Source organism: Pyrgilauda ruficollis, unplaced genomic scaffold (assembly GCF_017590135.1).
Source record: "Pyrgilauda ruficollis isolate IOZ18807 unplaced genomic scaffold, ASM1759013v1 scaffold173, whole genome shotgun sequence".
In the NCBI taxonomy this organism is placed as follows: Eukaryota; Metazoa; Chordata; class Aves; order Passeriformes; family Passeridae; genus Pyrgilauda; species Pyrgilauda ruficollis.
This window is the reverse complement of record NW_024516209.1, coordinates 282,550-297,719: the sequence shown is the minus strand read 5'-3', so window position 1 is coordinate 297,719 and position 15,170 is coordinate 282,550. Positions and strand designations below refer to the sequence as shown.

Below are 15,170 nucleotides of genomic sequence, written 5' to 3'. Positions count from 1 at the left end.
GGCTGGGTGGGCGGGGGGGCTTCCATCCGTGGTCGGTGTGGTCTCGGACCGGGACCGGGAGGTCCGGAGGGACTCGAAATGGGGCGGGACGTGGAGCTTGGGGTTAAAAATGGGGCTGGGGGGTCACAAATTTGGGCTTGGGGGGCTGCTCAGCCCATGGGCGCGGTGCTCTCGGACCGGGGGGGCCCGGATGGGGCGGGAGGACACGAATGGGGTGGGAAGGGCTCGAGGTGGAGCTTGGGGTCACAAATTGGGGCTGGGGGCTCCGATGCACGGTCGGTGTGCTCTCGGACCGGGCCCGGGGGGTTGAGAACCGGGGCCTGGCAGCTCCGCCCGGGGCCGGGGCGGGTCCGAACCGGGAACCGGGAGCGGGGTCGGCTCCGGGAGGGCTCGGCTGGGGCTGGGGGCTCCGTGCAGCAGACCCCGAGCTGGGCCCGGAGCGACACCGGCACCGAGGGAAGGCTGGAAGCGGGGTTCGGAGAGGGGATTGCGGAAATCCAGGAAATTCCTGGATCCCAGAGTTGTGCTGGGGAATCCTGAGGGAGTGGGAGTGTTCATCCCAGAGGAAAGGAGCGCAGGGGGAATTTTTGGGGTTGGGCTGTGCTGCCAGGGAACAGGGACAGGAGGAGAGGGAGATTTTGGTTGGATATTGGGAATATTCCTTCATGGAAGTGTGCGAGGTCAGCTTGGATCCAGCTGGGATAGGGGAGGATCCATGGAGTGGGATCATCCTTAAGGTCCCTCCCAACCCAAACCATCGGAATTCTCTGTTCCATTGGGGTGAGGAGCAGGAAAATCCTGGGAAAAAGGAAGAGGAAGGGATGGAAGTCCTTGGCAGGAGGGAGAAATTCCAGCTTGGGGGTGAGGAAACAGAGGTGAGGCTTGGGAATGAAGGAATGAGGTCAGGCCTGGATACTTCACAGCTTGGAGAATCCTAAATTTGGAATTTGTGGATTTATCAGTCCTGGGATTGAGTCTTAATTAAAAAAGATTAAGAGAGACTGGATGGGATTTATAAACTCATTTATTAAAATGACTCCCAGGAGTTTTAAGCTCAGCATTTCCCAGATTTAATTCTGGGAATAAAACCTGTGGAATTCTCAGCCGTGCAGGAGGAGAGAAAACAAACAATAAAAAGTGCAGGAATTCTCTGGCCATCATTCCCAAAAAACCTGGGAATGAAATGTTGATGGGGACATCACCCAGGGATGGTGCCAGCTCCTCCCCCTAATTAACTAATTAGTAATGCTCCTGGTTAATTGGGTGATCTCACCAAAGGTGAATCAGCTCCTTTTTATGGAAGCAGCCACTGGATGATGTTCAGGGAAAGAATTCCTGCAAAATCCCCGTGACACTGCTGGATGTTAAATCCTCATCTCCCTGCTGCTGGTCCAGCCTTGCTGTGCACAGAATTCCAGGATTTTGGGGCAGATGTGGCCAAAAATCCGATTATTTCCTAAAAAAAGAGTGTGGATAATGGAAGAGTCCAGATCTGATCTGGGAACAAATGGTGAGGGAACATTTTGGGAAGAAGCTGAAGGAATTTCTTGTGGAATCCCTCAGGTGTCTCCTGGATGAAGGATTGTGACATTCCCAAGTTTCCAAACCTTTTCCTGAATTTACACAGAATTCAGAAGCAATTTGATTTTTTTTTTGTTTTATTTTCCCACCAATCCCATTTTTTCCATGGATCAGCTGCCAGATGTTGAATCCTCATCTCCCTGCTGCTGGTCCAGGCCTTGCTGTGCATGGAATTCCGGATTTTGGGGCAGACAAATGGTGAGGGAATGTTTTGGGAAGAAGCTGAAGGAATTTCTTGTGGAATCCCTCAGGTGTCTCCTGGATGAAGGATTGTGACATTCCCAAGTTTCCAAACCTATTCCTGAATTTACACAGAATTCAGAAGCAATTTGGGGGTTTTGTTTTATTTCTCTGCCAATCCCAGTTTTTCCATGGATGTCAAATCCACATCTCCCTTTTAGAAATCCCAGGGATTGCTGTGGGTGGAATTCCAGGATTTTGGGGCAGTTGTGGCCAAAAATCCAATGATTTCCTTAGAAAAGAGTGTGGGTAATGGGAGAGGTCCCATAGGGAAGGATGGTGAGAGAACATTTTGGGAAGAACCATATCCAGCTGGGTTTTTCCTTAAAAAAAAAAAAAAGGTTTTAATTCCCAACTGGATTTTTCCTTGGAAAATTTGCCCTCAGGCCCAGCAAGGAGCTGAGTAAAGCTTGGAGCTCCCAGGTGAGTCAGGGATCACGAGACCAGAGACAAATCCAGGTATAAAAACCTCGGGAAGTGCTGGCTCTGCCTCTGCTGCCCTTCCAGACCTTGGATTCATTCCTTATTCAATACAAATCCTGGATTTCTTAAGGAATTTTCATTTTGGGAACAGCTGCTGTTGTGTTTTCCTTTAGTTTCAAGTTGTTTTTTTTTTCAAAACTTGGAAGAGAAAAAAACCCTGAGGGAAAAAATTCCTCCCTGAGGGGAAAAAATGCTCCTGGAGAATTCCATGGATCCAAATCCAGGTAAGAAACTTGGGATAAGGCTCAGGAAGTGCCTCTTTTAATTTATAATTAGATATAAATCCTTGGGTTTTTTTTAAGGAATTTTAATTTTGGGAACAGCCTTAGTTGAATTTTCCTTTGGAATTTTTTCCTTGGTAAAAACTTGGGAAAAAATTCCTCCCTGAGAATTCCATGGTTACAAATCCAGGTAAGAAACTTGGGATGAGGATCAAGAAGAGCTTCTTTTAATTTATAATTAGATATAAATCCTTGGGTTTTTACGGAATTCTCATTTTGGGAACAGCCTCGGTTGAATTTTCCTTTGGACTTTTTTCCCAAGTTTTCACCAAGGAAAAAATTCCTCCCTGAGAATTCCATGGATCCAAATCCAGGTAAGAAACTTGGGATAAGGCTCAGGAAGTGCCTCTTTTAATTTATAATTAGATATAAATCCTTGTTTGTTTTTAAGGGATTTTCATTTTGGGAGCAGCCTCAGTTGAATTTTCCTTCAGAAATTTTTTCCTTGGTGAAAACTTGAGAAAAAAACCCTGAGGGAGAAAATTCCTCCCTGAGAATTCCATGGATACAAATCCAGATAAGAAACTTGGGAAAAGGATCAGGAAGAACTTATTTTAATTTATTAAATATAAATCCTTGATTTTATTTAAGGAATTTTCATGCTGGGAACAGCTTTGGTTGTATTTTCCTTTGGAATTTTGTTGAAAACTGGACTCTAACCACTCCTTGAAATCAGATTTTCCTGGAATTTTGCTCCCTCTTTTCCCACAGTATTCTCTGGGGTTATGGATTTATTGGATCAAAAGAGGCGTAGAATTTTCACTTTAAATTCCAATTTTTTTGTCAATTTATGGCTGATTTTTTTTTTCAATTTAATTTCTAAAATTAATAATGAAAAAAAAGTTATGAAAAATCCATGGAAATAAGGGATGGAAACCAAATAAAGGATTTTTTTGGGCTATAGCATGGACTAATTTTCATCTTAATTATATTGGAATTTTGAGTGTATTTAATTAAGAAAATAATTAAAATTACTTAATTTAAATTTATTTATTAAAAATAATAATTAAAAATCTCTGGAACTGGACTTTTTGAGGAATTAATGATGCAGCAGCCTGAGAATGCTGGGAGATCTCAGGGTGGGATCAGGAATTCAGCATTCCTGAAGAGGGAATTTTTTGTTTTCCTGAGAATTCCTCAATTTTTCTTGGAGAGATCGGATTGGGATGGAATTAAGGAGGGTAATTAGCAGGAATCTCATTAATGGCACAGCTGAATTCCAGAGCTCCTGGAATTAATCTGTGATCCCATGGAATACCAAAGCCTTGGAGAAGACGATGGATCATGGAGCGATGAAATCCCAGTGATGTCATCAACATTCCCAAATAAATTATGGGATGGAAGCAGGCCTCGGTGCTGGAAACCACAGCCATGAGGAAGATATTCCAGGAAAATTCCAACCCTTGGCTCCAAGAAACTTCTGGAAGGGTGGAGAGAAACCATTCCAGGGATGGAATTGCCCATTCCAAAGTTGGGATTGTTTGGTCAGAAGGAATTCCTGGGAATTCCTGGAGAATATTGGGAATTGTTGGGGAATTGTGACAATTCCTGGAGAATATTGGGATTTCCTGGGGGGAATACTGGGAATTTGCAGAGAATAGTGGGATTTCCCAGGGAATGCTGGGATTTCTTGGAGAATGCTGGGAATTCATGAGGTGTACTGGGATTTCCTGGGGAATGCTGGGAATTCATGGAGAATGCTGGGAATTCATGGAGGGTACTGGGATTTCCTGGAGAATATTGACAAATCCTCAAGAATACTGGGATTTCCAGGGGAATGCTGGGAATTTGTGTAGAATGCTGGGAATTCGTGTGGAATATTGGCAGTTCCTGGAGAATATTGACAATTCCTGGGGAATTCCTGAAATGTGCTTAACGTGCCTGGATTTTGAGATGCCAGAGGGGAAGGGGAGTGAGCAGGGGTTTATAAAGAGGGATGAGCTGGAATTTTGGGATATCCTGGATTTTCTTCGGTGCCTGTTGATCTGTGGGAAACTGAGGATGAGCTGGAAATTGGAATATTCCAGAATATGGATAGGATTATTGGGACGGTGCATGGTCAGCGATGTTGATGGACTTTTCCAGAGGAAATATGGAATTTTGGGATATCCTGGATTCTCCTCAGTGTCTGTTGATCTGTGGGAAGCTCAGTTGAGCTGGGAATGGGAATATTCCAGAATATGAGTGGGACTATTGAGAAAATGCATGGCCAGTGATGTTGACAGCTCTTTCCAGAGGAAATCTGGAATTTTGGGATATCCTGGATTTTCCTCAGTGCGTATTGATCTACGGGAAGCTGAGGATGAGCTGGGAATGGGAATATTCCGGAATATGAGTGGGACTATTGAGAAAATGCATGGCCAGTGATGTTGACAGCTCTTTCCAGAGGAAATCTGGAATTTTGGGATATCCTGGATTTTCCTCAGTGCGTATTGATCTACGGGAAGCTGAGGATGAGCTGGGAATGGGAATATTCCGGAATATTAATGGGATTATTGGGACAGTGCACGGTCAGTGATGTTGATGGACTTTTCCAGAGGAAATCTGGAATTTTGGGCTATCCTGTTCCCGCCCTTTTCCTTCCCGCCCTTTTTCCCTCATGATTTTTTTCCCCCGCCATTTTTGTTCCCCTCTGTTTTTTCCCCTCTTCTTTTTTCCTTTCTCGCCCTTTTTCCTTCCCTCCCTTTTCCCCCACAGCTTCCCTGGAAATCTTTTGCCTTGATTTTCCAGGAATATCCCCAAGCCTTTAAAACACTTTTGATTTAATGGGAAAAGAGGGCTCTTCCCAGTTTTATTGAATTTAAGGAGCAGGGAATTCCTGGGAGTATCCCAAGGTTTTAATGGACTTAAAACAGGGAATGAAAACAGAATTAAATTGGGATTTTAGGGATGGTTATTGTTGGTTTTCCCTTGAAAAAAACCTGGAATATTTTCCTTGTCCTTGGAGCAGGAGCTGAACCTGAACAATTCCAGCCCTGGTTCCCTTCCCTGTTTGTTGGGAATGTTTTCCTTAGGGAGCTGCCCCAACACTGCTGGAAAGGTGGGGTCTGGACACTTCTGGGAATTTTTTGCTGGATTTTGGAGTCTCAAGCTGGAATTCTTAGTGTTTTATCTGGGAATTTGGGTGTTGTGCAAAGGAAAAGGCATCAGGCTGAGGAGGTAAAGGAAAAAGAGCAGGAAAAGGCCTTGGAAATGGTGATGGTTGGGCATGGAATGGGAATATTGTGGAACAAACATGTGGAGAGGGGCCTGGAAAAATCCATTTCCATTCCTTCTCTCCCAGCTGGGATTCTGGGAATTTTTCCAGTGGATTATGAGGAGAAGGTGGGGTTTGAACTGCCTGGATCCTGGGAAATTATGGATGGGTTTGAGGAGGGATTAAGGAATTTTCGTGTCCATGGGGATTTTCTTGGAACTGCTGGAATATCCAGAGCTCTTCCCTCTCCCAACCCTCCCTTCCCTCTTCCAGGCTGTTAACAGAGCTGGAATCTCCTTCCTGGTGGCCCTTCAGCACCAAACTCTGGAAAACCCCTCTGGAAGCAAAGCCCAAGGAAACCCCTGCCGCTCCAGATGCCAAAAACCAGGAAGGAATCCTGCTGCGAATCCCCGTGATTATCACCCACAGGACAGATTCCAACGCCAAACCCGGCAAACTCACGGTGCTTCCCTCCGGCCTGGAAATCAAGGATTGCAATTCCCAGCTCCTGCACCGCTTCGAATCCCGGGATGTGGATGACATCCGGGTGCACACTCCCTACGAGATCAGCATCCGGCAGAGGTTCATCGGCAAGCCCGACACTTCCTACCGGCTCCTGGCGGCGCGCATGCCGGAGGTCATTCCCATCCTGGAGATGCAGTTCAGCAAGAAAATCCAATTTTTGGAGGATGCTCTTGGATTTGCTGGAGCCAGGAAGTCCCCTCAGGCGGATTTGGGAACGTCCATCTGGCAGGCAGGTGGGTGCCAGGGGGTTCCAAGCTCCAGAGGTTTTTCCAAGCAGTATTCCAGACACCACGGTGAGCGAGTCCATGATAAATCCAAGGAATAAACTTGAGGTGGCTTCTGAGCCTTTGGCACTGCTGCTGCTTTTCCTGGAGTTAATTCCCAGCTGGAAGGGAATATCCAATATTCAATAGCCAACACCCAACAATTGCTATCCAATACCCAATAACTAATATCCAATAATTAATACCCACTATTTAATATCCAGTATCCCATATCTGGTAGTCAGTGTTCAATATCCAGTAGCCAGTATCCCATATCCAATATTTAATATCCAATATCCCATGTCCAACATCTGATATTCAATATTCATATCCCATAATTAATATCCCATATCCAATATTTCATATCTGGTATCCAGTATTTAATCATGGATATTCCATGTTCTGTATCCAATGTTTAATATCCAGTATTCCATATCCAATATCAAGTGTTTAATATCCAATACCCAATAATTAATATCCAATAATTAATACCCGGTATTTAATATCCAGTATCCCATATCTGGTAGTCAGTGTTCAATATCCAATAGCCAGTGTCCCATATCCAGTATCCCATATCCAACATATGGGATATTGGATATTAAATATGGGATACTGAATACAATATTCAGTATCCCATAGTATCCCATATCCAATATTTAATATCCAATATCCCATGTCCAACATCTGATATTCAATATTCATATCCCATAATTAATATCCCATATCCAATATTTCATATCTGGTATCCAGTATTTAATCATGGATATTCCATGTTCTGTATCCAATGTTTAATATCCAGTATTCCATATCCAATATCAAGTGTTTAATATCCAATACCCAATAATTAATATCCAATAATTAATACCCGGTATTTAATATCCAGTATCCCATATCTGGTAGTCAGTGTTCAATATCCAATAGCCAGTGTCCCATATCCAGTATCCCATATCCAACATATGGGATATTGGATATTAAATATGGGATACTGAATACAATATTCAGTATCCCATATCCAATATTTCATATCTGGTATCCAGTATTTAATCATGGATATTCCATGTTCTCTATCCAGTGTTTAATATCTAATATTCAATATCCAATATCCAGTGTTTACTATCCAATAGCCAAAAACTAATATCCAATAATTAATATCCAATAATTAATACCTGGTATTTAATATCCAGTGTCCCATATCCAGTATTCAATATTTAATATCCAATATTTGATATCTGGTATCCAGTATTTAATCATGGATATTCCATGTTCTGTATCCAGTGTTTAATATCTAATATTCCATATCCAATATCCAGTGTTTAATATCCAATACCCAATATTTAATATCCAGTATCCCATGTCTAGTAGTCAGTGTTCAATATCCAATATCCAGTGTTTAATATCCAATACCCACTAATTAATATCCAATAATTAATACCCAGTATTTAATATCCAGTATCCCATATCTGGTAGTCAGTGTTCAATATCCCATAATCCAATATCCAATATCCAGTATCCCATGTCCAGCATCTGATATTCAGTATCCCATACCCAATATTCCATATCCAATATCCAGTATTTAATATCCAATACCCAATCATTAATATCCAGTAATTAATACCTAGTATTTAATATTCAAGGTCCCATATCCTGTAGTCAATATTCCATATCCAATGTGTAATATCCAATATTCCATAGCCAGTATCCCATATCCAATATTTAATATCTCACATCCTATTTCCAATATCTCAATATCCAGTAATTAATATCCAGAATCCAATATCCCATATCCAATAATTAAAATCCAGTATCCCACATCCCATATCCAATATTCCATATCCAGTATCCCATGTCCAATATCCAATATCCCATATCCCAGATCCAATATCCCATATTTAATATTTAGTTTCCCATATCCAATATCCCATGTCCAATATCCCATATCCAATATTTATATTAAACCTTTAATTCCCTTAAATCATGAATATTTACCCCAAATATCCAGGAATCTTGAATCAGAACATGGGATAAACCTGATTTTCCCATATTAAAACCCCAGGAGTTTGATATTGGACAAGTCCAGATGTGGGAATTCCAGAGATTTTGGAATGATTTTAAGAAAACTTCGGTGCCTGAAAATTCCCAACAAGAAAATTGACATTCCCTACTATTGATCCTAAAATTCCAGGATGGTTTTTTTTAGCTCAGCCTTGGGAATTTTCAGCACTGTGGAATTTATTCTTACAAACATCCCTGAATTCTTTTTTTTTCCCTAATTTTTAATCCCAAAGGAGCAAATCAAAGATATATCCAGTGCCAAAACCAACTGGAAAATTGGGATAAATTTATAAATTCCACCAATTTCTGGTTGGAATTCCAGCAGGGAAGGGAACATCCTGGTTTTGAGGAATATTCCAGCTTGGAAAAGCTGCTGGATTTTTAAGGAAGTGAATTTTAGCCTCTGGAATTTCCTGTAATCCCAAAAAAATTCCCAGTTCCTGATGGAATTCCAGGAAATAATTGGATCTCTAGCCCTTTTCCAGGGGTTTTCCCGTTGTTTTCCAGCTGGATTTTGTTCTCCTTCCCTGGTTAATTTAGAAAACCTTGGGAAGCAGAGGGGAGCTGATGGAAATCCTGATTTTCCAGGTTTTTTTGTGTTTTCCTTGGATTTGTCACCGTTCCCATTCCGTCACAAGGTGGCACTCACGGACTGTGTGGGATCTTTTTTCCATGGAAAACTGATCTTTTCCTTATTTTTTTTTCTTATTTTTTCCCTTTTTCTCAAATCAGGAGGGAAAAAAATTAGTTTTTTCTGTTCCCCTATTTGTGTTTTGCAATAGAGAATTTATCCAAGGATTTTTGGGAGAAATATCCCTGCAGGGCATGGAAATCTCTGGGAAAATTCTGGATTTTCCCTCTAAACTGCCACAATCCCACCTGGCTCTTTTGTTTACACCAATCCTGCCTTCAGGTTATGCCTAAATTGATAGAAATTCCCAAAAAAGTCCATTTTGGCTTCATTCCGTGTGGAAAAGGAATTTAGGGAATTATTTTTATCTAATGCTTACTGGCTATTTTTATTTAAAAATATTATTAATTATTTATTAATTGGCTATTGTTATAATTGATATGACAATAGCCATAACAATAATAACAACAATGCTACTACTACTACTAATAATAATAATTTTCTGGAATTTTTTTAGCTGCTTTACACTTTTTCCCACTGGTTTTCTTTTGGGGTAAGCATGGAAATTTTGGAACAGCTTTGATCCAATTTTATCCCAAAAAAACGGCTGAGAATTCCCATGAATCCCCCCACATGCCAAACGATCCTCTTTTCCAAAGGCACCCTAAATAAGAAATGAAATTTCAAAAATAATTATTTAAAAAAGAAAATAGCATAACGTAAATAAAATAAAAAATGAATTAAAAATAAAGATAAATCAAATGAAATAAAATGAATAAAAAATAAAAGAGAAAAAATAAAGAGAAAATTAAAAAAAGGAGAAAAATAAAGAGAAATTGTGAGGAATACACTTTGAATATTGCCAGAAAACCAGAATTTAATGGGAAAAATTGGATCCTGATTCCTCCCAAATTCCCATGGAGCAAAGCCCAGCCCAACCACTTTGATCCCAGAATTCCAGAGTGATCCTTAAGGATTGCACGAGCAGCAATTCCCTTATCCCAAGCTGCCCTTGGGCATTCCCTGGGATTCCCCAGCTTCTCTGGGAATTCCTGAAGCTTTCCCTCCTTTCCAGGCAGGATTTTTTCCTTACTATGGAATTTCTCTGGCAGCCACGGGATTCCTGGGAGCCGCGGTGAATCCCGGATTGCCGGCGGGAAGCGCCGAAGGGACGGACAAGGAGCAGGTGCAGCTGCAGAAAGTATCCCAGGAGGAAGCCAAGGAGCTCCGACAGGTAAAAATGGGGATGGACCCCTCATAAATCCTACTGCAATACATCTTTCATAGTTCTATTCCTGAAAAATGTCTCGTTTTATTTACAAAACCATCCTTTAAAACTTATTTCTAATTCCATTTGTTTCTCAACAACGTCTGTCCTATTCCATGGCATTTCTAAGTCAGCATTTCTCATCTCAGAATTTACGTAGAGATGTGTGAACCTTCTGTCAAGCTTTAAGAATTGTTTATAAATTCATTTTCCACAGGATTGTTTATAAATTCATTTCCCACACTCTTGGACTCTGCCCATCCCTCCATCCTTCCCACAGATGGACACAGCTCCCACCTTGGTGTCATTGCAGATTTACTGGTGACAGACTCAATCCCTCATCCATGCCGGCATTAAAAACTTTGAATTTTTAGGGGAGGAATTGTTGAATTCCTTCATTTCGTTGTTGCCTTTCTCAAATATTCCTGCAAATTGATCCCTGTGGGAATATTTGAAATATTCCTCGAGTTTGGGATGGAAATTCCTGGATAATTTTTCATTTGGCTTGGATTTTTTGATCAAAAAAATTAATTGGAATGTGAGCTATGAAAATTCCTGATTTTAATCATTTGATTACAGAAATTTGGGGGATTTTCCCTCTTGTGTCTTATTCCAAAAAATTCCACAAAATATTCCCTAAACACCCGTAGAGGACTTTGATTTAGGAAATCAGTGTGGATTCCAGGAAATGAAGGAATTTTTTCCTGAGATTTCACTGGGAAAAAATCAGTTTTTCAAGGAGTGCAGTTGGATATTTTTCCTTAAATGGATTTTTCAGGACTGTCTCATGGAACTTAAAGAGAAAAAATTCCTATTTTTAATTTTTTTCCCTCTGACCTCTTATTTTTTCTGAATTCTTTGCTAATTCATTTGCCTGCAGTTTTCCAGCTATTTTATTGGATGGTATTTCATGGTATTTTACAGGAATTTATTTTGGTTTTATTTTATTTTGTTTTTAAACATTTTAATTTTTTATTATTTTAAAATTTGCTATTTAATATTATTTCATTTATATTTTTGTTTTGTTTTTATTTTTATTTTTGTTTTCATTTTAATTTATTTAATTTTATTTTTTTCTAATGGGGAAAAATATCCTGCCAGAGGGCAGGGATGGATGGGATATTGGGAAGGAATTCCTGGGAGGGTGGCGAGGGGCTGGGATGGAATTCCCAGAGCAGCTGTGGCTGCCCCTGGATCCCTGGAAGTGTCCCAGGCCAGGTTGGACACTGGGGCTTGGAGCACCTGGGATGGTGGGAGGTGTCCCTGCCTGGAACTGGATGATCCTTACAACCCTTCCCACCCAAATTCTGGGATGCCAAGCCATGAATAATCCCATTTTTCCGAAGCCCTGACCGCGAGCTCTCCGTGTTCCCCTCTGGCAGATCCTGAGGAAGCTCAAGGGCCTGGCCCTGGAGACGGAAGCGGAGCTGGAGAGGCAGGACGAGGCCCTGGATTCCATCGGCAGCGCCGTGGATCGCGCCACGCTCAACATCGATCGGCAGAACCGCAGGATGAGGAAGCTGACGTAACTTCCCGGCGGGAACGGGAACGCCGGGAAGAGCAGCAGGGTGGGGAGCCGGGATTTTCAGGACTGGTTTTTCCACAGACACTTTGGGAGGGGTTTGGGATGAGGTTTGGAAAATGGCGCTGCTGGGGGTGAGTTCCTGGGAGGATTGAAACGATTCCTGGACTTGGACAAGGTTTGGATCTTGGACGGCGGTTGGATCTTGGATCATGATTGGATCTTGGATGAGGTTTGCATGTTGGATGATGGTTGGATCTTGGATGAGGTTTGGATCTTGGATCACGGTTGGACCTTGGACAGTGTTTGGATTTTGGATGATGTTTGGATCTGGGATGGCAGTTGGATGTTGGGTGAGCTTTGGATCTTGGATGAGGTTTGGATGTTGAATGATGGTTGGATCTTGGATCACATTTGGATCTTGGATGTGGGTTGGATCTTAGATCATGGTTGGACCTTGGATGAGGTTTGGACCTTGGATGAGGTTTGGATCTGGGACAGTGTTTGGATTTTGGATGAGGTTTGGATCTTGGATGAGGTTTGAAAGCTTTTTTTGGGTGGAAAGATCCAAGTTTCCAGTTGGGATGAAACAGACCTCGTGGATTCTCCACTGCCAAACCCTGTAAATAGGAAGGGATGTGACAAAACCTGACTTCATTAATTAATTTATTAATTCATTAATGTGCTTTTTCATTTTGCTGCTTTCCAGCCCATGAATTCCCTCTCCATCTCTTTCCCTAAAATCCTTAGGAGCCGATCCTAATTTTTTTAATTAATTGCACTCAGTGGTGATGAAACATTTCAAGGCTTTTCCAGAATCCCTAAAAAAAAAAAAAGGGAGTATTTTCAATTAAAGTCTGAAGTTTACACTTGGCTCTGTTGAGAGCAGAGATTCCCCTCCTAAATTATTGATATTCCATAGGAAAAATTCCCATTTCATCAATCCCTACCTTTTCCAGCTATTTTACCTCCAAGGAGCTATTGTCGAATATTTATTTTTAAATTATTTTTTACATTTTAATTTAAGTATTTTTGGTGTCGCTTTCAAATCCGACACTTCCAGTGCAATATTTTTAAACAGTGAAGCTTCACATCCTTGGATTCCCTGGGAATTTTTTCCATTTTTTTGGAATCCAGCCTAATTTTGGGAGAAAAAGACACCGAGCCGTGTCGAGGGTGTTGTTTGCAAGGTTTGTATTTCTTCTGCTTAGTTAGGACTGGAGTAAAATTTATTCCAAGTTTTTCCTGGCATGCACTTTATTGGAAAATCCAGTGTTAATTCCGTATCCATCAATTATTTCCTGGGAATAAAATCCTCTTGGAGTTTCTCCTGTTGTTTCCCGCCCCCAGATTGCTGCTGGTTTACCGGGAGAGGAAAAGGAAGCTCCTGCACCTCATTTTGCCATGGATTTCCAAGTGGATTTCGCACCAAATCCGTGTTTGTTGAGGCTGGCATGGGATCTGGAAGTGGGATGAGTCCAACCCAGAATTCCCAAAAGGAAATCTTTTGGATTTGAGCGGGGTTTGGGTGTTCTTTGTGCCATATTTTTTATTGTCGTGGGGTTTTAGCGCCGACTCCGTATTTTGTGGGTTGCGTTGAGTCCAACATATCCCAAAAAACTTGGAATATTCCTTGGGAAACCCATCCTGGAGCTGTACATTGGCTGAATTCCATGTGCCAGAAGGATTTTCCACCTGTAATTCCTTCTTATTAAATCTCTTGGAATTGTGATTTTCTCTCCTGTCTTCACTTGGCTGGAAATTTGCGGGAAAAATCCGTCCCTGTTTTCCTGTGGAATGGCATTTCATGGATTCTGTGGGGTTGGGCTTTAGGATGGCTTTATTTGGGATTAAAAATATGGAAAATATTCCCTGCTGGAAGGTGGCCCTGGGTGAGTTTTAAGCTTCCAACCCAAAGCATTCTGGAATTCCACGATCTTCAGTGAGGCTGGGATGAGCGGCTGATATTCCAGAGGGGCCTCAAAATCCTGGAAAATTGGGCTGGTGGGATCCTCATGGATTTAACAAGAAGAAATCCTGCCCTGGGGAGGAGCAATTCCAGGAATTTGGACATGCTGGGAACACCCAGCTGGAAAACAGGAGCTGGAGGTGCTGCTGGATAGAATTCCCAAATGGATTGGGTCGGAAGGGAATTTTTAAGATCATCCAACCCCATCCCCAGGGACGCTTTCCACTATTCCCACCTCTTTTTCCATGAGAGGTGGACTGGAATGGGATGATGCTTAAGGTCCCTTCCATCCCAAACCATTCTGGAATTTTCTGGGATTCTTTGTGCCGTATTCCTGACTCCTTTTGTGGCTGTAGGTCCCGAAATCTGTGGAATCCCACACCAGCTTAAAATTCCACAGGGGGAATCCCAAAATTTGAGGGATTCCAAATGGGAATTCCGTGTCCCAGGTGCCAAATGTGGGAACGGGACCCAAAATGGATTTTCCGGAGACCTCAGGCATGGCTCCCTCTGGAAAAAAAACCTCCACATTCTCCATGGATCATTAGAGGAGATTCCTGGATTTGGGAATTCTTCCTTACCCACATCCTCTCCAGAGCCTTTCCAGCTCCCGGAGGTGAGTCAAGCTTGGAAAACACATCCCAAAAAGAGAGGAAACTTCTTGGGAGCCGCCCCTGTTGTATCCCCGAGGGTGAAATTCTCGATCCCGATGCCAGCCGCTCTCCGTGTCCTTAGGGCTGCCTGGTTTTCCACACTTTTTTTTTTGGTGTTTTTTTTTTTTTATGGATTGCTGCTTCCAAGCACAGCAAATTCCCAGAGTGAGAAAAATCCCGTTCCGGCTGGGCTTTGGCTCCTCTCGGGCGGCTTGGCCTCGTTTTTGTGCTTCATTGCAGCAAATGCCCACGGGATGTGTTTTGGGAGAGCCATTAGGGAAAGGAGGTGGGATGGAGGGATGAAGGGGGGCCAGGGAAAAGGAAAAAAAAAGGGGAAAAAACTCCTGAAATGCATCTTTTTCCACCTTTCCATTAAAAAAAAAAAAAAAAAAAGTTGGGAAAACTTGAGCTCATAAACACTCCTGGAGAACGGGGTGAGGTTTTTCCCCCCTCTCTCCTTGGTTGTAACCAAAGTTGGGGTTTGTTTTTTTTTTTTAAATCCATGGA

General features: G+C 42.1%; 1 protein-coding gene across 1 annotated transcript in view; it reads left to right on the top strand.

The window, feature by feature from the left end:
* Positions 1-13,773, top strand: part of LOC121351814 (synaptosomal-associated protein 47-like) — a 14,523-nt gene extending 750 nt beyond the window's left edge. Inside the window, exons 2-4 of the mRNA XM_041464188.1 lie at positions 5,969-6,539; positions 10,365-10,486; positions 11,902-13,773. Of these exons, the coding sequence (XP_041320122.1) occupies positions 5,969-6,539; positions 10,365-10,486; positions 11,902-12,048 (840 nt within the window). The 3' untranslated portion in view covers positions 12,049-13,773. The remainder of the gene's footprint in view (positions 1-5,968; positions 6,540-10,364; positions 10,487-11,901) is intronic.
* Positions 13,774-15,170: the final 1,397 nt, after the last annotated feature.